This window comes from Lithohypha guttulata (genome assembly GCF_036872675.1).
Source record: "Lithohypha guttulata strain CCFEE 5908 chromosome Unknown scaffold_6, whole genome shotgun sequence".
NCBI lineage: Eukaryota > Fungi > Ascomycota > Eurotiomycetes > Chaetothyriales > Trichomeriaceae > Lithohypha > Lithohypha guttulata.
The window spans coordinates 369,237-395,156 of record NW_027042755.1 but is presented as its reverse complement, the minus strand read 5'-3'; the positions used below and the strand labels follow the sequence as shown (position 1 = coordinate 395,156).

Sequence of the window (25,920 nt, the reverse complement as noted above, 5' to 3'; positions counted from 1 at the left end):
CTCCTCAGACTGTCTCAGATGATGGTTTTGATATAGAAGGAATCGTGCAGGGTAGTTTGTACAAGTTGTTGTCATGCCGGGCCTGTCGGCTGAGGCACCTCTATCAGTCCTACCGAACAGCACCAATTCATCTTTTGACCTTTCCCGCAAGTCCAACGATAAGACAATCTCAGGAGTGTTCGCATACACCAATGGCACAGACGTTGAGACGGGCTTGCCAGGCCACAGACTGGAGCAGATCAAGAATCTGAGGAGCGGAAGTCAAAACTCTCTGATGAACGGAAACTTGAAGCCTGGGAAAGATAGACCACCGTCTTTGACCAGCAGCAACCCATCCACTAAAACACCCAGAGCTAGCGAGCAGTTTGGCAGGTACAGCACATCGCCCGAACAGGTCTCCAGACTGTCCAATGTTGAGAATGCAGCTGAGCCACAACGAATGAAGGGCACATTACATACTCCTGCTCCCGAGCTTTCGACACGAACTCAGAGTCTGGCCACACAGAATGACTCTGAGTTGGATGATGGTGAGGCCTCATCCTTTCGCTCCCACGCTCGCACGTCTACACAGCTGTCATCCCAACCACCCATCATGACCCCGATCCCTTCAGCGGAGGAACCACAGCTAGAACCTTCGAAACTTCCAGACTCTCAGAGATTGACTCAGAGGCACACTTTGAACATCCCACAGGTCGCTCCAACTGCAGCCCGCCCTTCAAGAGACTTTTCATATACCTCCGGTCCCTCGGAAGAGGTCCTGGCGAGTTCTGGACGCTTCTCTCCTACACGAGACCACGATGGCAATACTGTTCGCAGACGTAGAGCATCACTAGGCATGGTGAGGAGGACCACGCGCGGTGCCTCTGACGCACACTTAGACGAAGTGCCACCAGATGAGGATGCAGCACGGTGGACTGAAGCCATCAAACAGAAGCGTGCCAGTCGTCGCAAACGTCAAGAGGAGGACGATGACAGGGTGATAGTCGGCAAGAGAGTTGAGGAAGGTCATATGAATTGGGTGACCGCTTACAATATGTTAACTGGTATCCGATTTACTGTTTCTCGCACGAATGCAAAGATGGACCGCGATCTTACCGACGCCGACTTTGGCACTCAGCACAAGATGAGTTTTGATGTTACAGGCAGTGAACTGACACCGAGTGCAAAGTACGACTTCAAATTCAAGGACTATAGTCCTTGGGTCTTCCGACATCTGCGCGCTATCTTTGGCCTGGACCCGGCGGACTATCTTATGAGTTTGACGAGTAAGTACATCTTGTCAGAGCTCGGAAGTCCTGGGAAATCAGGTTCGTTCTTCTACTTTTCGAGGGACTACAAGTATATCATCAAAACAATACATCATGCCGAGCACAAGCTATTACGAAAGATCCTGAAAGACTATTATCAACACGTCCGCGATAATCCGAATACCCTGATCAGTCAATTCTATGGTCTGCATCGCGTGAAAGTCGCCTACGGTCGCAAAATTCATTTTGTGGTGATGAACAACCTCTTCCCGCCACATCGAGATATCCACCAGACTTACGACCTGAAAGGTTCAACCGTTGGTCGGGATCTGAAAGAAGAGACTTTGGAGACAAATCCTCGAGCAACCCTTAAGGACTTGAACTGGCTTCGTCGAGATATGCATCTAGAATTTGATCAACGCTTACGCGAGATATTTATCGAGCAACTACAGCGAGATGTCAGGCTATTGCAGAGACTAAAAATTATGGATTATTCTCTCCTGGTCGGCATTCACGACCTAGAAACTGGCAACGATGCAAATGTGCGCGAGAAAACTCTGAAGGTCTTCCAGCCTGGAGGTGAGAAAGATACGGAAGACTTGCCTGCTCACTTGATGCGAACTCCTAGTAGGTTAGAAAATGCTAGAAAAGCGAAGGAGCTGCGAGAGACACTCAAGAAAGAGAAACCAATGCCGATGGGCTTGACGGCGGCCAAGATGCCGGAGTATCTGTCTGCTGGTGATCAAAGGCACAATCGAATCTTTTACAGCGACGATGGTGGCATCCGCGCGACACATGAAGATGGACGCCCAGGAGAAACAGTCTATTATCTTGGTGTCATAGACTGCCTAACTCATGTAAGTGTTCTGCTTCATCCTTGTGTGCAAAATACTGATTGTGTAGTACGGCTTTATCAAACGTGGAGAACATTTCTGGAAAGGTCTCAAAGACAATCGACACCAAATCAGCCCTATCCCTCCACAACCTTATGGAGAGCGTTTCTTGAATTTTATGACAGGCATTATGACGACTAAGGAGGAAGCTGAAAGACGTGCTGAGCAACAAGGTCACCAATCCACAGAGATCGACGCACATAACGTCCTACACCACCATCATATTCCACCAGGACACAGATCCCGAGCACATTCAAATGTAGACGGTCAGGTCGATCACTCTTTTACACCACACAGTCCGCGGAACAATGTGGAAGTGGAGAAAACGCTGGAAGCTGCGGAGAAGTCGGCCGACAAACAGACAGATGACCGGAAAGGACGGTTAGCGAGTGAAGCAGAAAAGCCGGATCGGACGCTGCTGACTGCCGAGAGTGCAACAAGGGCGGGCACAATGTTGCCTGTTGTTACTGAAGATAAGGAAGGAAGTAGTCGGCAAGCGAGCCAGCAAAGCTCGGTGCATGAGGATGAAGCAAGAGGAGAGCGAACGACACACTCGACACCTCGTATGCATGAGGATGAGTCACAGAACGGACGCACAGTCGAGTACACTGTTACTAGCGAAGATGATGACAGCAAGCCATCACAACAAATTGTCACACCTTTAGACTCAACGGAGCAGCCACAGCTAGAACCCAATATTGAAAACGACACGACCGAGAACTCGAATACTGCGCCACTGACCAAGATCCCATCAAGGCCTCCCCGAATAGAAAGCGGCATAGTACCGACACTCGACAGAGACCCATTGGTGATGGATGAGGAAGTTGGGCTTGCCCGGTGACAACGACTGAGAGTGAGCGAAATCCAAGGTCGAGAGCCTGACCTGAGATTTGGGCTCGCTTTGGCCACATTTCATTTGTTGGTAATGTGAAATGATTGATGTATGAACATCCAATGTTGCAGACTCAGGTGTTCAGGTATAGATCGAAGGTGTCACATTTAATGAACAGACACACCGCATCGCACGCTGTAGAGCGATGTACAACTCCTCCTGGCACGCTGCCAGTTGAGTATTTATTTTGTGATTGGGACAGAAGGGGCGACGTGGTCCAAGTAACCTTGCAGGGACAAGAGGTCGACGGTTGGTACGTGATACAGCTAGCTACATAGCCCAGGTATTCTTTATTTGTAGATTCACATGGTGACAAGAGTACATAAACACAAAGTTGAGTATGCAGATACAGCCGTACACTTCATCTCGTGGGACGTGACTTCCTATTTTTGGTCATTCAATTATACACTTATTACGGCTTATTTGACTATATACCAAAACTATTCCTGCTATAATTACCTTGTGCTCATTCATAACGCTCGTTACTGCCTGGTTTACCTATCGACTGACAAAAATCCCCTGTACTTCTCATCTATTGATTCACAGCATCGGTGACCCGTACTCCAGACTGCCTGTGTGTCGGATTGTCAAGATGTCTTGCATCAATCCAGACGCCCTCCTTCGCCATGTATGTACATGTATAACTTTGAAACCAAATTTATGTCAGACGAGAGCGGCAGTATCTCGAGTGAGTATTGTCGGCCGCAACCATCTATCCACTATCTTTGAAGATCAGGAGCTGATCTAGAGGTTCGTTATGTGGTCTGAAGAGTGAAGCTGACATTTTACAGAGATCTCAGAAATCAGCATTGATGTGGTTTAGGTCGCGTTTCCAATCACTTCCTCTTCGTCCTCTAGTCCAATCGTCGAACTGTCCTCCCTCGTCGTATGGTATGAAGTTTTTGGTGTAATCAAGTCCTCGACAGAAACCTCGGGATGTGGTGATAGCCTTGTAGGAACCGACGCCTGTCTGGCCAATGGCCACCTCGTCTTCCCTTGAGGGGAAGTCTGCAACAGTCCAATCACACTATGTGGTCGCTCAGGTTCCGATGACACTGCACCATGTGCAAATTCTTCAGCGACATTATACCGAGTCCACTGCCACAAATGACTGTCATTCGCGTATGTCGAAGTGCCCTCAAAAGGTGCGGCTATCGAGTTCGATCTTGTCAGACCATGTTGAATTACACTGTTCATACGTTCCTGAACCGCTTCTACCAAAGTTCCAGCTCTGACATGCACCTCAGCCATGTACTTGAGTACTCCCAGGAGAAAGCTCGATACGTGCAAGTAAGCATTACGATCGTCCTCGCCGCTGGCAGCTTCTGTTGCGCTCAGGACAACATCAGCCGCAGCACTAATATGGTTAACGAAGCTCAACGGAGCCTCCCTGAAGCGATGCTTCTGACCATAATTCCTCAGACTGGAAGCGATCCTGACTGCGTCATTTTTGGCACTGGCTGGACAAGTCCAAAGCTCTCGCTGGGCAGAAAGAGACTTGACGCCAGACCGCCTCTTGTATAGCCGTTCGTGCGACCTCGACAGCAATATTCTTGTTGTGAGGTATTGCTGATGAAAGACAAAATAATTGACTGGTGCATCATCTGTCAAGCTATCGAGGACTTTTGACTGACTTCTCAAGTCATCATACCACGCACTTGATGCTTGCTCACAAACTTCCCATGTCTTTTCGTCGACCGACGGCTGAGCATCAAGAAAACTCCTGAGTCGGTGATGAAGCGAAGCCAGTCTTAGCTGGGATGTCACAAATAACTCCTCTGTACTTGCAGGTGTCTCGTCATCTTCGGGACGTGGCTCAACCCTCAGATCCTGCAGAGGAGTTGGAATTTCGTGGAAGTACCAGTGCAACATCATCATGGCAGTCCGCAAAGCATTACGCCTCCTAACCAGTACTACACTCTGACCAAATATCAGACCCGAGCGCATTCGGGTTGATTCAGTCAGAGCGGTAACGACGTTTTCCAGCCTTGTTCTAGCAGCAGCATTCTGGTTGTGGCCGTACTCGAGCTCGGCTAGAAGTAGTAGTGCTTCGATATCCTCCAGCCTATCATATTGTGGCACACTATCGAGATACCTGCTCGCTGCGCGACACAGTCTTTCCACTTTCACTTTCAGCTGTTGATCCTTAGAACTTGAATGGCTTGCCAGCGCTAGTCTAGCAGCCGAGACGATCTTCAAGCTTCGCAGAACCACATCTTGATCTTTGCGCTCGCTCTGTGATTTCTTACTTGGCGTACTTGGTGCTTGCCACAGTGGTGCAGGCAGGAAAGAGTCACAGATCTGATCGAAAACACCTAGCAAGAAGTCTACAACATTCAGCGGCAAATTTGCGATCGCATTTTCACAATCATCGAGAAGTCTCGACCTGGTAATGTTGTGTGTATGTTGCTCTAAATCGTCGACTGTAGCACGGTTAGAATCCTTGCTAGTCTCACGGGACTCTGCAGTGTCAAGGACAGCAAAGGCCTCGTTGAGGTACCTTTCGTCAAACGTCGGCTCTGGAGTCGCCGTCATGGTGGGTAGCGAGAAGTTCCTGACCCGCATGTTTCAATCTTCATTGAAATCGGTGGTGCAAGCAACGCACGATGTCAAACGACAGTGGACATGATTTACCTCGTGACTGAGAGTTAGTTTCGGTACAGGGGTCATAGACTTGCATGAGATGATTTGCCACGGAGTTGCTGGTAGCTGCGAATGGCTCGCTTCTCCGCGTTTAGAGGCAGGCTTGTGGAGCGGATTGTGGCTAGGCTCTCCGCATCACGTCGTGCCGGGCCACGAAGGTGTTGATGACTGGGATGAAAGAGTCTGGTTCGGCAGGACTGGAGATTACAAAGCATTCCTTTGTCTATAAAGATTCTTCGCTTTCGAGCGCCTGTACAGCTAGACGATCCGTCGACTTGTTCACGTTATAGGCGAGATACTACGAAAGCCAAGGACTACGCGGGAAGCTTGCGAAGCTTGGCAGGTTGGATAATGCCATGATAGACCTCCCAAATCAATGTATGTCACATATCGGGAACTCGCTCACTGATTGCGTTTGATCTGAGACAATAGACGGTGTCGCAATATATGACGATTGTACACTCGGAGAAGTGCCTGTGGGCCAACGTCGACCTCTTGAAACAGACCTGTCGTGTAATAGCAGAAATGACCGTAGCTGTTAGCTAGCAGAGGCGCAGACGAGTTTAGAGAGACAGCCCTTGTCATCTGGGGCTCACTGGACTTGCGATTGAAGCAAAACAGCGTACGCGGTCTGTCATGGGACAACAAGAAAGAAGACCTCAAATGGATCTCTGGAAGTGACCAGGTTGTGAACAATGCTCGACTTGCAGAGCCACTCCACACACCTTGCCATAAGACGTGATGATGGGTACAGATCAAAAGGACAGACCTGACTGCACCAGAGAACAGGCAAGACGTAAAGCATCTCAAAATTGAGAATAGTACTCATTCTCCATACTCACTTTTCCACCTGAAAATTGATCACATTGATTCAGCCCATGGTCTAGATGTGTTGATAAAACTGACAACTTCTGACTCGACCTCTTTATTTGAAGAACCGCCCCATCATGTTGGAAGCTAAGCGGCCTGCAACATTCCCCGGCATTGCTGAGAACGCACTTCCTGCAAAACTGCTCGCTTGACTGAACTTGTCGCATCGTGAAAAGGCAACGGTATTCGTGATTGTGAGGATTAATGCAATGACTAGAAAGAGAGTCGTTAGCTTTCTTGACCTCTAAACCGGAATGTGCCCACCCAGCCTAAAAGATTGTAGCTCGTAGCTTTTATCCTCAACTCACCATTCGTAACCAACCAAATAAAATTCTGCAGCCTCAAAATCGCCAATATCGCCAACCCCACCCAACACGCCGGCACAACATACATGCTCAACCAGAAGAACCGCTTGTCTGTAGGATTTGGCTGACGTTCTGCGGCAGCGGACTCAAAGACCCATTTGCTGTCGCCGGTTGTGGTGTTGACTTCGTTCCACCAGCGGAGGCCGACGAGGCGGCGGCCGGCAATGTTCTTGAGGTAGTAGAAGTCGATGGAGAGGAGGAGGAGGGTGAAGATGAAGACGAGGATAAAGGAGCGGATGAAGAGGACGCCGAAGAGGTAGAGGAGGAGGGAGCCTGGTGAGGGTTAGAGAAGGACGTTGGTCTACTGTTTGGTGGTTGCGCGACGAGGGTAGACACTGTTGTTGTTGTTGTTGGGTGTTTGGGTGTAGACGTACCTATTCGAAAGCCTAGGAAGCAGAGGAGGGTGATGGGATGTGCGCTTAGTCGCCAGTTGAGGGCGCCTGGCTCGTCTGCCATGGTAGCTGTAGCAGATGGGTTCTTGAGCTACCTTACATGGAAACGTGCATCAAGCAGAACTTGAAAGTGGCATACAATGATCTCGTCGTCGCTGCGTATTGTGTCTCCGTGTTCCTTGTCCCTTGTACAGCCTCGTCGCGGAAGCATGTGAGTGGAAAGGCTGCATATCGGAGAACAACTCAGGACAATGTCGATCTCTAAAACTGATTTGATACAGTTCTTCCAGTGCTTCAAAATAATATTGCTGAGCTTCTGCTGATGCTTTAGGAGCTCAAGCACTCATACAAATCTCAATGGATCTACGGTAGCTACAACAACCACAATGCCCATCTCATCCCCTCGACCTCCCCCACCTATCGCTCGCATTCGTCCTCGCATCCCACGACCCAGCAGTGTACCGAACTCGACTCCATCAACACCAGCTGTAGACACTCAAGCAGCAGCACAGGAGTCATACCTCCAATCTCTAATACGACGGCGCAAATTCTTAGTCCGAGCAGTTGCAGTCTCTGTTCTGGTTGCGTCTTGTGCTATCCTGGGTGCGCAACTGAAAAGTACGAAGCAAGAGGTCGACGAGCGCAAGAAAATTGCCGACGCTGCGCAAGGACTTTTGGCTGAGCCAGAGAAATTCGCGCAAAAAGAGCTTGAATCAAGTGCGGCACCAGTCCTATCCACCCCCGAGAAGCTTCAAGCATCGACAACGCCGCAGAATAGTACACAGATCAATGGTGCAATATCTCGTCGACGGTCGCTTGAAATCGCTAAACAGATTGCATTGTTGGACGATCGTAAAGCTTTGCTGAATAGGCAGAGGAGAACCTTTGAAGCCAAGATCGAAATGTTGAGGGAACGCAGAGCAAAGAAGGAAGAGATGGAAGCTCGTAGAGCTGGACAGGGCTTGGAGCGCTGAAAGAGCCTTGCGTGGTATTTCACCTCAAACAGAAAATACATTCCACGATCTGATGACACCTCAACTATGGTGCATCTACGGGATCCCAATCTGTAACCAGATACTCATCCAATCCATCCATCTTCTGCATGTCACCACCTTCAATCTCGAAGGACTCAACTCGTCCATTCGCCCTGATCCTCTCCTCACTCACACTCTTCGGCAGCGGCACAAATCCATGCTGAAGCGACCACCTCACCATCAATTGCGCAGGAGTACAAGAATACTTCCTCGAAAGCTCCGCAATAACAGGATGTTTCATCCTCAACGCCCTCGCCAACGGCGCATACGCCTCAACAACGATCCCCTTACTCTGACAAAACTCCGTAATACCCGTCCTCGTATTAAACGGATGCACCTCAATCTGATTCACAGCCGGCAAAGTCCGCGGCTTCGACGCAACAAGTTCCTCAAGATGCTTGACCCCAAAATTACTCACTCCGCCAATCTTGATCTCCCCGTCCGCAACGGCATCCTCCACCGCCCTCCAACTCGTCAACCTCGCCTGCTTCCCACCATACGGCGAATGCAACAGGAAAAGATCAATATACCCCAAGCCACAAGTCTTGATACTCTGCCGAATCGAGTTTCGCACCGTATCGTAGTCGGTCGAATTACTCGCGAGTTTCGATGTGAAGAAGATGTCTTCCCTGCGTAGACCTGCGGTGTTGAGTGAGCTGTCGCCGAGCCAGTCGCTGATTGCTTTGCCGCAGTCGCGTTCGTTGCGGTACATTTGGGCGGAATCGATGGCGCGGTAGCCGGAGGAGAGGGCGGCTCGTACGGCGCGGGAGGCTTCGCGGCTGGACATTAGGTAGACGCCTAGGTGGATGGCTGGGATGGTGAGGTTGTTGTTCGTGGCTAGAGGGAGAGGGAGGCGAGTTGCTAGGGAGTAGCTGTTTGGTGCCATGGTGGGTGGATGGTTTTGGGAAGTAAACGAGTGAGTGGGGTTGTGCTTTGACTACAGTATTTCAGGACTCAAAGTCTTCTACAGATCTGGACTTGACACTAAGAGACCTGTTCCAAGACCGAAACACAATAGACAGTAAACTTGTCACGATTACCAGAATCGTGATGAATTTGGAACGAGATCATGATATGCTATGACGTCCTATAGAACTGCACATCTGAACTTCAAGATCAGCCGTACATATAGTATAGCTATGATTTTATATGCGAAAGTATATTCTAATAGCTACCATTCTCATAAGTAGCAGTCCTCCTTCTATTGGGTATCACAAATTCCCACCCCTAGCATGAAATCGCTCCCCAGTGCTCGGTATCGGCTTTTCTAATCTCAACGCCCAAATCAAATAGTCCTCCAATGGCAACAGAATTAAGAACACACGATTACATAAATATGCCAGACTCGCAACCACTACAGCCATCATAGCATCGAGCCAGTAATGGTTGGCTGTGGCCACAATCGCTGATAAGACCATCGCTGGATATCCGATGGCAATGAAGATATAGAACGCCTTCCAAGGTAAAGATTTGCGGACTTCGCCTTTGATGAGAGTACGACGGAAAACTCCAGAGTGGAAAATCATGGTGCAGCCTATGCAAAATGCGTAGCCTAGAGAGTCAATGTCAGCCGAGTTTCGTTGCAGTGGCTGATGAGAACTTACCGAAATGCATGCTAGGCATAGCAGCGAGCGAGTTGACAACATCACCCCTCATCCAAATACTCTCGGCATTGTCATGTCGAACAGTATCAAGAAAGCCGTACTCTTTCGGTAATAGGCGAGGTGGCATGGTTGGGAAAAAAGTAAATGTAATGAAAGCAAAAAGATTCGTTAAGGTGAGTGTTCGTCGAGCAATGGCGAAAATGCTGTGATTCGGTGCGATGTAATAGTACCATGCGATAAAGCTGACAAGGTTAGTATTTGGCTCATTTTGTTAGGGATTGCATGTTCACTCACCCAACAGTTCCTGGAATATGTATCAGCGCATACGCCCGATTCAAAAAGGTCAAGCCTGCCTGATGTCCATCCATGAACCAATGCTGCACATCATGCTCCTTGACTGGAAACATCCACGCAAAAGGACTGTCATGTTCAAACCAGAGTATACGGAGCGCATTCTGTTGTGCGACACCCCAGATTTTGTCTTGGTGAAATATAGCCGCGCTGACGACTTTCGTCATTCGATAAAAAAGATATGTTATTATCCAGTAGAACATTTCGATCAGGAAAGGGAATTTCTGCAGGATCCGAGAGTGTATATGGTTGGCGAATCTCGAAGAATTAGGAGTATACAGTTTCAGCCCAAACCACAAATCTCTCTTTTTCGGAAGCTGTTTCAAAGACGCAATCGGATCTTGGGCGTCATTCTCATTGTCGACATCATAGTAGAGGAGATCGTCAGAGGAACGGGCGCTGTCAGAGTCGAACTCGCCACGATCGAGAGGTAAGGCTTGATAACCATGCTTGCTGCCAAATATGCTGAATCCTTTCCGACGGGTCATGAACATGGACGTGCAGAGGATAGTAAGGACGATCTAGCAAGGAGTTAGTTCGTCTGTGGTCTCTTCTTGGAAAGATTTGGTGGCTTACTACTGGTTCAGCCCAGTCAGGCATCTGAAACATCCCTTTGCTCTTCCATTCTGGTGGTTGTGCTGCGGCTGTGTTGTTGCTCAGGGCCATATCGATCACCCCAATTGTCATGATCTCACAGCGAGACGATCATATACCGCTGCGTCGGCTTGTCTCGGAAGGGGTAGTGTTGGCTAGGAGCGAGATGGGACGGTCACGCGACCAGCGCTGACCAAGTGGTGGACTATTACAATAGACTATATCGGGATGACTGAGGAAGGTTCGTCTTGTGGTGTTTCGGTGATCGTTGGACCAGTCGATATGACGAAGTAGCAGGTCAGGCACCCAACAAACGCTGCTACAAGGGTGTTGCGAACAAACAAGGCTGTAATGAAAAGCTTGGGTCGTGTGAGGGTTACAAGGCAAAAGCAGGTACTAGAAAGCAGTCAAAGCAAGACAACGAGAATCAAGGACGCCTGCTAAACAGAAAGATGATGATGATCGTTGTCAATCACGGATACCAGGGGAGTCGACGCATCGCACCTGCGGCTCTCAAAACCCGTGAGATCCTACGGACATACGAGAAGCACACGACCAACCCTTGCATAAAATCCTAGTTAAAGGATAAAAAAAACCGAGCCACGTCGTGAACATGACGCAGATCAGTGCTTGTCTGCTCCAACAAGTACAAAGTAAAACATCGCTTCAACTCTAAACAGGTGAAAGCCGCAGGTGTGGAAAGGTTATTGGGTGCTGAGTTCGCCAAGTAAAGTGAGGCTCCGACCGCAAATGAAAGATTTTCGCTTGGCGGTATCCCAGCCGCGCCTCCCTGCACTGGTGTGACTTGTGTGCCACAATGTACATTCCTGTACGATGCATAAAAATACGCGGATCCCGGCAGTATCATTGTGGAATTTCAAGTTTTTACCTATCGATTTTGTTCAAGGTGTGGCTTATACATCAAGAAGAGATCTTGGTCGCGTGACGAATTCGACCGAGATAACGGTAGACTTTTCCTTATGGGTCGCGCGGAATATGAAGACCGTCATGCACAATATGCTACTATTCCTGTCTTTTAAGCAGTGTTTTCTGTTGGGTACCAATCACTGTGTCTCAGGCATTCAGATTTGTATCGCTTCAGAACTCTGAGGCTCCTGAAGCCTTGGTCACAGCCACAGTATAGTGATAATACGAAGGCATGAGTGACTGCGAATGTGAACGACGAGGACGATATCTTCTCAAAACCCAGGCAGATTTAGCAACGTCAACGGCAAGTGCGGTCCGAGCAAGAAATGACCCTGAAATTAGGAAAACCAAAACGAAAACTGTGCTGTATTCTTAAATTTCAATTACTATATCTCCATTCCATCAAAAGCAATGATATACATCTATACTGTCAGCCTACTTGTCAAACATACCTACAGCACCCCTGCTTCACCAAGCACCCATCACCAAGGAGGCACCCATCCCGGCCGACTATCATGTCCAACGCGCGGTGTAATCCCCAGCTCCCAAATCCGATCTTCCTCCTCCGCCTCCCATGCGTTATCCTGCCGGTCACGGACGCGCTCTACCCGGCGCGGCCGATCGTAGTTGCGCGACCGATGGCGCACTCCACGCTGCCGGAAGTCGCTGGAACCGGGTCCTCGGCGGCGAGCTCGGTGGCGGATGTTGGCGTGGAGGTGGTAGGTGGGATCTGGGCGGGACATTACGCAGCCCATGATTGTTATTTGTTGTTGTTGGGGGAGATATATATGTGTGATGTGTGAGATGAGATAAGGTAAGGGTTGTATTCAGCTGCTGGTTTGTGATCTGTCCGTTTGTTGTACGGTATTATACTGGTAAGTTTGTATACGTGCTCTGTTGTTCTTTGGTAGTCTTGATCTGGCAGAACTCTCAGCGGGAGAAGGAAGGCATTTTTATGTACGGTCGAGGATACTCTTCTGCAAGCTTACAATCCAGGATCTGGTGTCAATATACGATCATCTCTCTGTTGTTCAGCAAAGAGCTCACAATAAAAGACGGAGCATGACAATGGCCGACACATTGTCTGTGGCATAGTCAAGATGGTCGATATGACCAGACATTCAATTTCAAAGTTACAAGAAGACAATGCCATTGACTAAAGTCTTTGTGTCAATTTGACCACCAGCATTTCGCGTCCTTACCGTTGGTTGGAACAAGCTAGGCACAAGTCGACGTGAACTGGCATCATGTGCATGAGTCGCTCTACTACCTCACTGTCACTCTGCTAGTCGTAGCAGGGAGGAATATGGGAGGCAATACAGTACACGTATCTATGTCAAGTCTGACATGGAGAACAGCCACTCTCGCTTGTGTATGGAAGGAAACGAGCAGATCAAAAGCAGAAACCTTGTCTATAGTGATGTGCATGCTAGTTAGATCGACATAGTAGTATGCCGAGCTACCAGTTTGAGCTAGTTTGACTAAGCTGAAAGTTCATATCACAATGTAATGCCGTACGAAAAACTTTCTACTTTGCCACAATATACTAAGCCATGAACCACAAGTTATTCGACCTGTGACGGACGTCGTTCATATGGTCGTTGACGAGTATCGTTACAGATGGAACCTTTCGACAGGAACAGCTATGACAGTAGAACACGTATGTCCGAATAACGAGGCCTAAATTTGGTTGATTGTAACCATTGCTTCCTCTCTTTTCATCGAACGAAAGTCTAGTCGCGGATATCATCTCTTTGTCCATATGCTCCAATCAACTCCGGCAGCACCATTACCCAGAACAGCAGAGCTAGGTGTAGTGAATGCGACTGTCTTTGCTGAAGCTGGTGTGGGAGATGGTGTCTGACCTTTCATTGGCCGGCCAGTACCAATTGGCGATGGAAGGTGCACTGGGGCTGGTGATGCTCGACCTAAATTGGGATCGGCTAGACCTGGCGGCAACAACGGTCGATGGTAAGACGAAGGCGGATTTCGGCCTCTGGGTATCGAGAGCGGTGGAGTCGGATCTCTGGTTCGGGATGGACCTATGGGAGACGGTAGTCCTGTATCGTTGCGCAGATATGGCAAATATAAGTCCGACATCGCGCTGGGCATATCAGAGTCTCGTGAGGTGATTAGTATGCTTTCGAGGTCATGATCAATGGCAGCAACCATGTTTCGTGTACATTCAACCACGTTCCAGGGATCTCCGGGGTAGCTCTTTGCGCTATCTAAATCTTGTACGAGCTGTGCCGTTTCACCTCGTAGTTTTCGCAACATTCGAAGGCTCTCGTGATCGGATCTTGAAGTAGTTGAAGTCTGCGATTGCACACTCGGGCTTGACGACCTCTTTTGCGACTGTGCTGTTAGCTGGTCTTTGACATTGGAAACACTCTGCTCTAGCCGGTGCACGGTTTCTTGCAAGGTGGCAGCATGAGTCATGGAGTCGTCCAGTTGCTGTTTCAAGCGATTGCTCTCTTCCAAGTGACCATCACTCATCTCCTTCCAGTTCTGTGCTGTGGCTTGTTCGATCTGTTGACGCTCTAAAGCCTTTGTCTTTGCTACTTCTGCCTTTTTAAGTAGTGCTTCCAACTGCCTGAGACCCGTCTGAGCGTTGTCGAGGTGGCTTTGTGTTTCAGCCTTTGCTTGCTGCAGAGCTTTAATTTCCTTTTTGTGGTCTGAGTCTGTCTTGTGCGCATTGTCGACATTCGAGTTTGCAGTCGTGGCGTCGTCTGTAGGATTTGTATCGTTGCCGAGCTTCTTGCTACGTTTCTTCTTGCCTGACGTCGTTGTATCTGGCAGCTTTTGCTCTACTTCTGCCTCAGGCTTGATGGCTTCTGCTACAGCCAACTTCTTCTTCAGCTGTGTGTTTTCGTGCTTCAAGGCATTGATCTTTGCGAGTTCGCCAGTGAGTTTCTCGAGTTCCTTTCTCAATTCTGTGTTTTCGTCTCGAACCTTTTCGAGGTTGTCACGGGTCTGATGGATCTGATTTTGAGTTCCGCTTATGGCGCTGACTCTCTTCCTTGTCTCGAGGTGATCTCGTTTCTCCCATGCAAGATCTTCTTGTAATCTCTTCTTGTCTTCATGCAGCTTTTCGTGGCACGACTCAATGTCCAGAAATTTGTCTCTTTGCTCCTCATAGTCAGCCTGTAGGTCGTAGAAGTCTTCTCGCAGCTCCATGAGCTCATCGTAAAGCGAGGAAGGGTTCGTAGCTAACTCATGGATCTTGTAGATCATATTGCCCAGCCCATTACGCATGCCTTCCGAACCTGTACTCTTTCCATCTTTGGCAACATCTCTCAGCATCACCATCAGCTCATCAACTTCATGTATTGCCCCAAGGTATTTCTCCCTTTCAGAGTTAGACTTGATAATAGCAGAAGTAAGAATTCCTCTTTCTTGACGAACTTTGGCCAACAAGCCGAACACTGCATCCAAATCCACGCTGTCATCGTGGCAGTACGAGATGATTTTGGCTTTGCTCTCAGCAAACGTTTTGCACTCCTTAGTTGCAACCTGTATTGAAGTTGCCAGTTTGGTCTCGTCTGCTGTAGTGGGGATCGATTTGAAGACTGAAAATACAGCATCGTTTGAGTCGGCCTTGAGAAGACTATTAACCTTATCGGCTCGATTTGATTGTGCAGCGGCGGAAGAGTTGAGCGACTTCTCTTTGTCCTTGTCCTTGTCCTTGGTTGATTTTTTCAAGGGTGGTGGTGGTTTATGATCAGGACAGTAGTGCCCGTCAGCATCCGGTTTCGAGTTGCTCATGGACGGCGACGGCGAGACGTTCTCCTTGTCGACTCGTTTGTCGGCAGCTTTGGCGGCTAGTTTCTGTAACCTCCTCGTAGAAGCTCGACAGTCAGGGCAGTCACACTGGGAATGACTTTCGAAGAATTTCTCCATCATGCCCATAAATGCCATCTCCGTCTTCTTGGATGGAGGCATACCGTAAATTCACAGAAGCGAGTCGGAACTGAATGTCGTGTGGCATGAACAGGTTGAGTTTGTGTAGTCCAACGCGTAAATGGGCAATCTGGAAACAGCAATGTTTGCCGGACCTGTACGGAATATGGGCAGCGAACGACAACACCTAGAGGTGCTCGATAAACCACCTGAAAAGTCGTGGTGCAGAGCAGAACAAGCAAGCTCGAGGTCCAGAAGACGCGCTGACTGTGAGTTTGGCAGGTGCTAACCGGATGCTGTGCAAGTAAAGAGCGACGGAAAACCTTGCGAGAATATGTTGTGGTAGAGAGAACGAGACATTCTAAACAACATATTCATAAATGGTCCATGGTGTTTGGTCGAGACCTCAACCGTTACGATCTACCTACTTGAGAGAAGAATAGGACTCAAAGAGTTATGCAAGACAAGATTCGTGGCGCGTGGAGCATTCAATCAGCCTCGCCGCGGTCACGTTCCAACGGCGTTCAGCTGTCTAAGCAAGCATTAAAAGTCCTCCGCATTGACGAGGGATTTCTACCAGTGTGACAACTACGACCGTGTATACTTCGCAAAGAAGTAGATTTTGCTAACATGCCACTGTAGACTATTCATCAAAAAAGCTATTGTTTGTGCTACTATTAGACGCTTCCAGACCTGACAGTACGCCAAGACCTTTGGAGCCAATACCGCCCGAGATGGTCTAATTGAGGACGCCCAGATCGAAGAAAGAGAAGATACAGCCTGCCCGTGTTTCACGCATTCCATTCCGCGTATGTTATACCTCGTGAGCACAATCTCAAGCAACCTGTACATCGAAGATAGCATTGCGCCATCCACCACCATACTCTTCGTTCTCTTCAACATGCTCCTCAGCCCGCAATGCCTCTTCATGCCATGTCTTGACAATACTGCCGGGAGCGTAGACGTTCTTGAAGACCCCTTTGCTGGGAGAGTCGACTCCAACACGAGTGTAGACGTCAGGATCCTCCTCGGGTGTGAGTCTGGCCATCACAGCCCTGAAGAACGTCATAACGTCTTGAGGATCAGCGATACGTGTAGCTCGCAGTCTTTCTCGAGCATAGAGCAGCTCTCTGTTGGCTGCATGCAGGAAATCCGCAATTTGCTCCGCAAGTGTTTTTTCAAGTGCTCTTCGGACCATCTGCTTGATCAAAGGCTTAAAGAGCCAGCCTAGCCAACTCAGCTTGCTCTTTCTCAGCGTGTAATCGAGCTTGTGGATATGTACACGCACACCCTTCAAGGTCAAAATCTGTTCAAGCTTTTCTCGCCCAATCTCGAGTTCGATTGTGATATCAATACCGCGTTCATCGAGGTAGAAGCTGGCGATACCTTCGTCTGCAAAACGGAACAACCCAGCATGACCACGAAGCCAGAAGCCTAGATCTTGCGCACACAACGACAGTCCGTTGATTGAGACGCTCATCAAGGACTTGGTCTTTGTAACGACTTTCTTGGAGTGTGCTTTTCTAAGCTCAAGGTCGTTCTTGGTAGAAACGAATAGTCGGTAAGGCAAGAAGGACGTTGAGTTGACTGTGCGGCCAGGTTCAAGGATGAGATTCTCCAACAAGAGGTCCATCTCCGGGATCGAGACCTCTAGACGAGGAATTGGCACGTACTGAATCATCCGGATCAAGAGTGGTAAGAAGATATTGATGGTGTCACTGATCAGAGCTGGATTGGTGAGTGCTCCTGGTGGAGACAGAGTCTCGTATACTCGTTTGGTTGTAATAAACATTTGGGACACATCCTTGTCGTCAACCAACGTGCGAACAGCATTTTGACTTGATGCGAAGAATTGTTCAAAGTCGTCTTTGAACCCGGTCTCCTTGTTCAACTGGCTCGATTTCTCCTTGAGTTCGTCGATCTTGCCCTGAACATTATCGAAAAATTCTGGGTCAGTGAGCATTTTCTGAACCATATTACCAACGTCAGTCATGAACTTCTCGAATTGTGGGTCTGACTTCGAATGTGACATGAGTTTTTTGAAGTCTGATTCGACTTGCTCCCACGCTGCCTTATCACCGAATGTACTTAGTAGGTCCCAGAAATTACGAATAGCCCTGTCAAGAGCTGGGTTGGTATCGATGTCATCAGCTGCAGTGTCCAATGTCGCCTCGGCCACTTTAGAATATATCTGGGCATAGCGCTGGATGAGCTTTGCAATAGTCGAGACTGACTCGTTGTAGTCGGTGCGCTTTCTCAAGTTTACCACAGTCTGCTTGATACGATACAAAAGAGTATCGGCCTTGTCGCCTCTGAGGTTATCTCTCGCACTCACAGCTGCGTCTTTAGCCACTTTAGTAGCCTCGTCTGCTACTACTTTTGCAGTTTCGGCGGAGCCATCTTGTGCCTCTTCGTCTTTCTTGGCCACTGCTGTCTCATCTTTTCCAGGCCCTGAGATTTGCTGTTGCTCTGCTTCCGATAGTTCAAGCTTCTTCCCGGTCTCTTCAGCTGCATTCGAGAGCGAAAATGCGGTATCCGATAGCACTTGTCTACCAATGGTAGAGAGGTCGTCGAGGAAGAGCCTGAAGTCCGAGTTCGTGAGGAGTAGGCTGCCTACAGTTTTGAAACTGTCATAAGTGGCTTGGGCATTGGCTCGCGCTTGCACTTTCGATGCTTGGTGAGAGATATCGTTGACGTCGATGGAGATACGGGACTTTGTTAGGTACCAAATCAAGTCCTGTATCTGGTCCCTGTCGTTCTTGTTTCGTAGCAATTCAATGAAGACCTTCAACCAATTACGGCACTGCCTCACAAGCTGTCTGCCAGACTCGCTCAAGTCTTTGTTGTTCGGATTGAGAACGTCCGAAGCCAGTAGCGTACGAAGATTGACAATAGCTTGTTCAGTAGATGGCATGTAACCCTTTGTGAGAGCTCTTAGCATCTGATAAGTATGAAGCTTCTGATGTAACCTCTTCTGCATCACAGTATCGTCCTCATATCGAGGAAGCAGAGGTTCTGTGTCTGCATCTCGATTCTTGCGACGCAGGCCGCAACAACTGGTTATGGCCTCCATGGCAACTTGGGGAGAAACGATGGATACAACGAATGACTACTTTGGACAATAGCAAGCAGAGAAAGTTTCGACGTTAGCTATGGCTAGCACTTATTGCTCGTGGCAGGTGCAAAAGAACTGCTGCAGCTTGGTCTAGAGCAATACCCATGACGTGCAAGTTTCATGAACTGCGGAGTATCTGCAGACGCCGGCATCGACTTCCAGCGCTTGAACAGCCGGACTAAATAACAAACGGGTACACAACGCCGGCGAGCAGGGATGAGCTGGAAGTCTGTGACGACGATGGCTCCTCCTCCTGTGAGCTTTCTTGTTTTGTGTACAGATATTTTCTTAGTCCTTGTCAAGAGAACACGTCGTACCCACGAACCGTCAAAATTCGTGTGGTAAAGACACGGGATACTTCCTGAATTGACTCAGAGCTGCACAGGATGACGCGACTAGACGCTGCTTAAAGTAATGGCACGCGACAGTCGCATTTGACCACAGTACCTGGCAACTACTACTAATACCAATGAGCTGAATCATAAGCATGTGAAGATCAAGTCTAGATTTGCAGGTACGCAGCCACACATAATCCCAGACTTACGATATGGCCATTAGACCATCACGAAGACTGTTCTGCTCTGCTCATCTGCCCAAGCGGCTTCCACATCCTCTAGCTTGCGTTCTACGATTCCATATTCAACCTCCCAGCCTTCAGAAGGAATCACTTCCGAAATGGCCTTCACAAGATCTGGCGTCTCCTTCGCATAGGCTGCCATGCTCCAGCTCCCAGGCCCGGCACCACTGATCGTGATGTTCTTACTCCTTAACAACACACCAGGAAGTGCAAATTCTGTTTGCCGTCCTAGTGTACCAACATGAACATATCGAATCTCTAGGTTCTCAGCCTGATTTGCAGAACGAGGAAGAGCACTGAGAGTCGCTAAAGCCACGGGACCATAGATATAATCAAGCACAATCAATGGATAATTGTCGACACTCTTGCTCAAGATGGTGAAATCTGTTTGGCTGACATCTTCTTTGTTCAGGATGATAGCTTGGTCGATCGTGCCTGCATTTTTCAGCCCCTCGAGCTCAACAGAGTTCCGTGCGACACCAATGACAGATTTTGCGCCTAGGTGTCTGGCGAACAGAGCTGCAATACGTCCCGAAGTGCTCGTCACGCCAAGTATGAGAACGGTGAAAGAGGTCGAGGCTGAACTGAAGTCGTCAACACGAGCACGATACTTCAGCGCCATCCACGAACTCATAGCTGGGTTCATCAAACTTGCAACCTTGATACCCGCGTCCCTAACATCTGCATCCGAAGCATCTGCTGAAATTGTAATCGGTGTGATGGCACGATCGACTGCACTGACATACTCTGCAAATCCACCACCAATTGGCTTGTTGTGGAACAGGTTCACATACACGAGCTTGTTGCCAGGCGTGAAACCAGTAGCGTCGATGCCAGGGACGTACGGCAGTGGCACATTGGTCATCGAGTAATGTGTACCATTTGCCTGAGAACGAACCAGGTTTGTAAGAGCTGAGGCCAAGATTCGAATCCTTGTTGAGCCTGCTGGAGGTATTGGAGGTTCCGGTACGCTCGACACTGTTGGCGGTATCTCGCTTCCCCAGGAAGAGACCCTCAAAGTTCGCATTGAGGCTGGCTTGAACATGCTGCCTGAGTGTAGATTATCAGCTTCGTTGGTTTGTGCTTCTGCCAGAAGTCCCAAGAAACTGAGATGTTTCGTATTTTTCGAGGTAGAGCTAGGTCAATTCCTGCTCTTGTTCAGCGCTTCAGCTGCTAGTATATACTGCTCAACATTTGGTCCTCTCTGCGAAGGCGCTCGTGGAAGCTGGGATGCCTTTTATGTACTCTGCTTTTGATATCCGTGAAGCTCACTTCGGCCGAGAGACGTCCTGCGTTCAGGACCGACAAGGCAGGCAGACATCTATCGGCTTTACTTCAATAGATAAAGATATAGACCGTGTAAGTTGTGTGAAGCGTTAAGTTGTGTGAAGTGTGAAGCTGTTCGACGGCGCCGAACAGCCGGACTTTCGGTGTCAAAAAGGATTTTAAAAGCGAGCAGCGACCGTTATGGCCGAAATGTTGCATCTGATTGAACTATTCTAACCATAAACCAGAGGCATGCTACTAGTCGAGTAGAGTAAGGAAAGATTCGAGTCTGCTCTAACGTGGTTGATTGGTATCGCGGTGTACTCTCTCAGGCGATCATAAATAGAATGCTACGCATCAAGTCATCTACCTCGTTACCGACACAAAGAGAATCATTCTTCGGGTCGTTCTTGAGATACGAGCAACCTTTCAGATCATCGTCGCTGATAGTGAGCTTTTCAGACTCCATGCCTCTTGAAATGTCTGGGGCATAGAGAAGGCTGGAGTGGTGACTGTAGATTTCATGCTCAACGCCAGTATTGGTCAATTTAATCACAATAGCTTTTGAGGATCAGTGGTCAGAATGCAGGAAGTACATTTCGAACCGTCAGAGCCTGGGTGGATTCTTCGTATCACAACATACTTTCAACTCAAACGGTCTCGAATTGTGAGACCAGGCACAAATATCAACATGTTCAGGTTCCTTGAAGCATCAATCTAACCGGAGAAAGGCGCTGCATCGTAGCAAGACAATTGTGTCCTGCCTAGCTTGGCCTCACGCAACGTATAGAACATAAGGTCTCACACCGGACCTGCGTTCTACAGTAGTATCACTACAGTCTCAAGTCCACCGCTTTCCGTGATTACCCATACCTACTGCTGTGTATATCCACGTCCCTATTTCTATTTCACAAACCAAACCCGATGTTCGACTCCTGGACGTTACAGCTTCAACTGTTTTTTGTCCTGGCTCAAGCTCCTGGTATGTGCTAGGTCTTTGGCCAGACTGTCGAGCTCGTCCTCAATATCCTCAATAGCTTTGTGGGGATCATACATCTTCTCAATGACCCATTCTTCGAGTTGCTCGTCCGTCATATCCCGGAGGGAATGTAATCTGTCAACGTTGTCCTTCTGAGCAGCCCGGATGACATAGACTGCTACACGAGCAGAGACATCTCGAATGCGAGTAATTTCAGCATAGAGCAATGCTCGCTCCTTTTCCTCCTCTGTGATCATGGTCGGTAGAGCTTCACCAGATGCATAGATCATGCCGGACGTGACTTTGATAGCTTTGCAGAGGATGGTGCCAAGACCGATGCCCGGGAAAACATACATGTTATTTCCTTGTCCAGGGTGGTAGGTCTTTCCCTTGTATTCGTATGGGTAGAATGGTGAGCCAGAAGCAAAGAGGCAGCGACCGTCAGTGTTGACGATTGCCTCCTCGAAAGTGCATTCTGATTTGGATACTGGATTGGAAAGTGGGAAGATGATAGGTCGGTTGTTCAGCTTTGCCATTTTCTGCAGGATTTCTGGAGTGAAAGCACCACCAATCGTGCTTAGACCCATAATGATTGTTGGCTTGACGTAGTCAACAACCTCGTCTAGAGATTTGAGTTGCTGACCGTTGTTATCATCTCTGGCGAAGTAGACCTTGTGTTCAGCAAGTTTGTCGCCACGATCCAGGGTTACCAGACCTTTACTATCCACCAGCCAGAAACACTTCTTGGCATCATCTTCAGTCATGCCTTCATGTACGAAATAGTCGACAATCTGTTGAGCGACACCAACACCAGCTGAACCAGCACCGAGGAAGACGGCTCTGTGGTCCTTCGCCGCAACGCCAGATTGCTGTACAGCGCCAATCATTCCACCCATAATTACAGCGCCTGTGCCCTGGATGTCGTCGTTGAACATGGCATAGTCGTTTCTGTATCGCTGAAGTGACGGAAAGGGGTTCTTCCAATCTTCGAACTGAATGACGATATCTGGCCATCTGTCCTTCAAAGCCACCATCAGCTCGTCCAAGAACTCCATCTCCTCTTCTGGAGAAACTTTGTCCCTTCTACTTCCTAGGTACATGGGGTCTTCTCTGAACGCCTTGTTGCTTGTACCAAGGTCAATTGTGAGTGGTAGAGTGCCTTCTGGACGAATACCTGCACAACCAGTATATAATGCGAGCTTACCAATAGGGATGCCCATGCCATTGATGCCAAGGTCTCCTAGACCGAGGATGCGAGAGCCATCGGTCACAACTGTAATCTCAACGTGCTCTTGTGGCCAGTTCTTCAACACGTTTGCGATGTTTCCTTTGTCTATGTAACTCAGGTACATACCCTCTGGCTGCATGTATATTTCTGACCATCTTTGACAGGCTTCACCAACCACTGGGGTGTATACTAGAGGGGTAATCTCTGTAAAGTGGTCCGTAAGGATTCTGTAGAAGAGATGTACATTGGCATGTCTCAGCTGCGAAAGATATATGAATTTGCCAATGTTTGTTTGCTTGGAACGTAGTTGAGCTAGACAACGCTTCTTCTGTATCTCGTATGTGTCTGGTTCGGGAGGGAAGAGGCCGTATGTGCCTAGGTATTTGCGGACTGGCTTGGAGATTGTGGTGTCGTAGTGTGCGACTGGGTTAGGTACGTGGGACAGTGGGTTGGTAATGCCCTTCTGCTTCTTGGGATGGTGAGTAACAATGCTACCATAGTTGGCAGAATGCTGGGCTATGCCGTTCTGTGTAGCTGTAGTGCTGGCCATTGATCCGGGGGAAGTGGTAGATGTGAATGTAAGAGATGATCTCAAGGTAGACAGGAGTACAGGACCTTTCTTAAGCATGAAAGGCGACCTACAAAGAGCCAGAGAAGAAGCAAACATATATTGACAGCTAGCTTACAAGGCGGTCCGTGTGCCTGAAGCAGTCGGCTACCACGTTTCGGAGAGTGAAATAATGGGATGGACCGGAGTCGAGAGCAAAGCGCGAAAAGCAACAGTAGGAAGTGGGGCTGCAACTGCTTGTGTTGTGAAGATGTTATCGTATCTCACCTACTTGGATTGACGGACAGCGTGCTGATACCAACAATATACTGTTGCTACAGTATCTAGCAACGTCAACTCCGGAGACCACCATTCCCTTGGACGGGTAGCTGGGACTTTTTTTGTGGTCCGGCGCAGTTGAGCTGCAGGAACCCTGCAGATTTGGGGTTTAGCTCCCGGGTCACGATAATCACAGCTGCGAGCAGTGGGGCTCGACCACTAGCATCTCTTCCCGAATTCCACAGCGGTGAGCATGGACGTTGCCAAAAAGCTCTCATGTGACGACCCAGCCGGATTTTTAAGGTTGAGCATGACTCGCCTCGCAGAGGTCCTTTGTACCGTCCTTTTTGAAGTTGAAGGCAAGCAGTTTATCTCTCCATACGAAACATAAAGTTTACGGAGGACGGACTCTACAGATGAGGCTGCCAGTGCTTAGAAACCAGGCGGCGGTGTGACAAACTCCCATCTCTAGAAGTTGAGCTAAATCCGCCTCAACCGTTTTCCAGTCCCTGAATATCGGTTCCGCGACCCGCGGCGACACTAAAAGGCTGAAATTCGGCATCTTCCAAGCTAACGGAGTAGAAGAAATTGGCAGTATACCAATTTTATCTGCCCTCGTGCGTATCTCGTATGTCCTATGTTCTATTATTGAGACCTGATACTTCCGAGTCGCGTTGACCGCTGATGTTAGGGTTCGCAGACGAGTCGCAAACTTGTGAAATCTTCCCGGTAACACGTGGACAAGACCACACTCACGCGAGGATAAGCTGTACTGATCTACCATCAAATCGACGCTTTCCTATTTTGTTCACATCGTAACCGCCAAGAAAGCTGACCGAAGCGCGGGGGATGTTTCGAGGCCAAGCATCGGGGAAGCCTTATCAGCCGAAGGTTGTGTTATAAGGTAAAGTAGGCATCCCTTTAATTACTCCCCAATCACGTACTGACAACCATCACTACCCATCCACACCTCGTGTAGCTTCCCTGCTGGAACATCGAGCCGGGCTCCAACCCCATATGTTTGTTTGTTCTCGCGTTTTGGGTCTTCGTCAGGATAGGCGATAGTAAGCTCACCACGACGAATCAAATGGGTAGTAAGTCCTGAATGCGAATGTGGTGGATAGTGTGCGTTTCTGTCGCAGACTACCTGTCAGTTATATCAGAGCAATTGTGAAAGAGCGACATACGGTCCATCACTCCATGTGAAGATGTGCTTGAACCCACCCCAAGCCTTGACTACCTGCTCATCCGCACGCGCCGAGCCGTTAATCTTATATGTGCCCGTGGGTGCTATGACAACTTCTTCTTCTTCGGCCATACTGTAGCAAGATGAGCGAACAAAGACGATTTATCACCAACGGTAGTGTAGATATGTGGCAAGATGAGGCCCAATTTCGAGAAGCACTGGCACTTTGATCTTGGAGCTGATGTCATCCTGATGTGGTTGCGAAAATCGCCTGTCTGTAACTACGAAATGCAGGTCGCAACGGCATTTTTCACATTCTTGGAGTTAGAGTTCCTGATCTTCAGTATGCTTGCTAGCCTCACCATCAGTCCAAGAACCCATTGTAGAAATCCCCAGCCCAAGGACTTCTATGGCCTAATCTCGAGGATGGACAAGACGCTGTCGAAGTCGATCCGTAGATCTGGGCCGAGAGAAGTGTGCCAAGACTTGTTTTTAGGTAGGGTGTTAGCTGGTATGGTAGGAAGCAAGCACTATAAGGCATACTTCTAGGTCACAACAAGACAATCACTGTCAATAACCTTACATGCCTCCATCGCGGCTCAACCTTTGCTCTGCGCTCGAGCCACTCCTTCCATTTCCTGACCACGCTCATTTCAACCCAAAAGGATGGATTCTCACGACGTTGACGAGGTCGAACACGCAAGTGATGGTAACGAGTTTGTGTTCGCCAACAATACACGGAAAGCTGTCCTGCAATCGATACTAGATCAACCCTTTGCTGGGTCAACTGTAATCAGCGAAAGTCAAACAGCCGCCCTGGTAGTAGCAAACGCTGAGTACGATACCATCGATCTTACGAACAAACTGGTGTTCTGGACGGATGCATCACAACGAGGCGATCGCGTTGGCATTGCTGTTTGCTGGAAGGCACAACACTTCAGTAGACAGTGGACATCTCAGGCGTATGCACTCGAGGGGATCTTCAACAGCTATGAAGGCGAGTTCTTTGCAATCGCGGAAGCACTCAAGAT

General features: G+C 48.8%; 10 protein-coding genes across 10 annotated transcripts; 1 reads left to right on the top strand and 9 right to left on the bottom strand.

The window, feature by feature from the left end:
- Positions 1–73: 73 nt before the first annotated feature.
- Positions 74–2,981, top strand: MSS4 (Phosphatidylinositol-4-phosphate 5-kinase; the record flags this gene model as incomplete). Its single annotated transcript, XM_064901889.1, has 2 exons — positions 74–2,104; positions 2,151–2,981. The coding sequence occupies 2 exons, from the start codon at positions 74–76 to the stop codon at positions 2,979–2,981; spliced, it is 2,862 nt and encodes a 953-aa protein (XP_064751568.1).
- An 847-nt stretch (positions 2,982–3,828) lies between these two features.
- LTR64_007570 (uncharacterized protein) lies at positions 3,829–5,567 on the bottom strand (the record flags this gene model as incomplete). The annotated part of the gene is made up of 2 exons (XM_064901888.1): positions 3,829–4,040; positions 4,061–5,567. 2 exons carry the CDS (start codon positions 5,565–5,567, stop codon positions 3,829–3,831), a joined length of 1,719 nt encoding a protein of 572 aa, XP_064751567.1.
- Positions 5,568–6,600: 1,033 nt separating this feature from the next.
- On the bottom strand, positions 6,601–7,366 carry TVP23 (Golgi apparatus membrane protein tvp23; the record flags this gene model as incomplete). The annotated part of the gene is made up of 3 exons (XM_064901887.1): positions 6,601–6,758; positions 6,854–7,183; positions 7,285–7,366. 3 exons carry the CDS (start codon positions 7,364–7,366, stop codon positions 6,601–6,603), a joined length of 570 nt encoding a protein of 189 aa, XP_064751566.1.
- Positions 7,367–8,340: 974 nt separating this feature from the next.
- Positions 8,341–9,222, bottom strand: LTR64_007568 (uncharacterized protein; the record flags this gene model as incomplete). The annotated part of the gene is made up of 1 exon (XM_064901886.1): positions 8,341–9,222. One exon carries the CDS (start codon positions 9,220–9,222, stop codon positions 8,341–8,343), a length of 882 nt encoding a protein of 293 aa, XP_064751565.1.
- A 325-nt stretch (positions 9,223–9,547) lies between these two features.
- On the bottom strand, positions 9,548–10,957 carry LTR64_007567 (uncharacterized protein; the record flags this gene model as incomplete). The annotated part of the gene is made up of 4 exons (XM_064901885.1): positions 9,548–9,888; positions 9,941–10,182; positions 10,235–10,812; positions 10,868–10,957. The coding sequence occupies 4 exons, from the start codon at positions 10,955–10,957 to the stop codon at positions 9,548–9,550; spliced, it is 1,251 nt and encodes a 416-aa protein (XP_064751564.1).
- Positions 10,958–13,558: 2,601 nt separating this feature from the next.
- Positions 13,559–15,754, bottom strand: LTR64_007566 (uncharacterized protein; the record flags this gene model as incomplete). The annotated part of the gene is made up of 1 exon (XM_064901884.1): positions 13,559–15,754. The coding sequence occupies one exon, from the start codon at positions 15,752–15,754 to the stop codon at positions 13,559–13,561; it is 2,196 nt and encodes a 731-aa protein (XP_064751563.1).
- Positions 15,755–16,547: 793 nt separating this feature from the next.
- LTR64_007565 (uncharacterized protein) lies at positions 16,548–18,785 on the bottom strand (the record flags this gene model as incomplete). The annotated part of the gene is made up of 1 exon (XM_064901883.1): positions 16,548–18,785. One exon carries the CDS (start codon positions 18,783–18,785, stop codon positions 16,548–16,550), a length of 2,238 nt encoding a protein of 745 aa, XP_064751562.1.
- Positions 18,786–19,381: 596 nt separating this feature from the next.
- Positions 19,382–20,449, bottom strand: LTR64_007564 (uncharacterized protein; the record flags this gene model as incomplete). Its single annotated transcript, XM_064901882.1, has 1 exon — positions 19,382–20,449. The coding sequence occupies one exon, from the start codon at positions 20,447–20,449 to the stop codon at positions 19,382–19,384; it is 1,068 nt and encodes a 355-aa protein (XP_064751561.1).
- Positions 20,450–21,612: 1,163 nt separating this feature from the next.
- Positions 21,613–23,427, bottom strand: LTR64_007563 (uncharacterized protein; the record flags this gene model as incomplete). The annotated part of the gene is made up of 2 exons (XM_064901881.1): positions 21,613–22,823; positions 22,854–23,427. 2 exons carry the CDS (start codon positions 23,425–23,427, stop codon positions 21,613–21,615), a joined length of 1,785 nt encoding a protein of 594 aa, XP_064751560.1.
- Positions 23,428–24,628: 1,201 nt separating this feature from the next.
- On the bottom strand, positions 24,629–25,021 carry LTR64_007562 (uncharacterized protein; the record flags this gene model as incomplete). The annotated part of the gene is made up of 2 exons (XM_064901880.1): positions 24,629–24,836; positions 24,891–25,021. The coding sequence occupies 2 exons, from the start codon at positions 25,019–25,021 to the stop codon at positions 24,629–24,631; spliced, it is 339 nt and encodes a 112-aa protein (XP_064751559.1).
- Between the last annotated feature and the right edge of the window lie 899 nt (positions 25,022–25,920).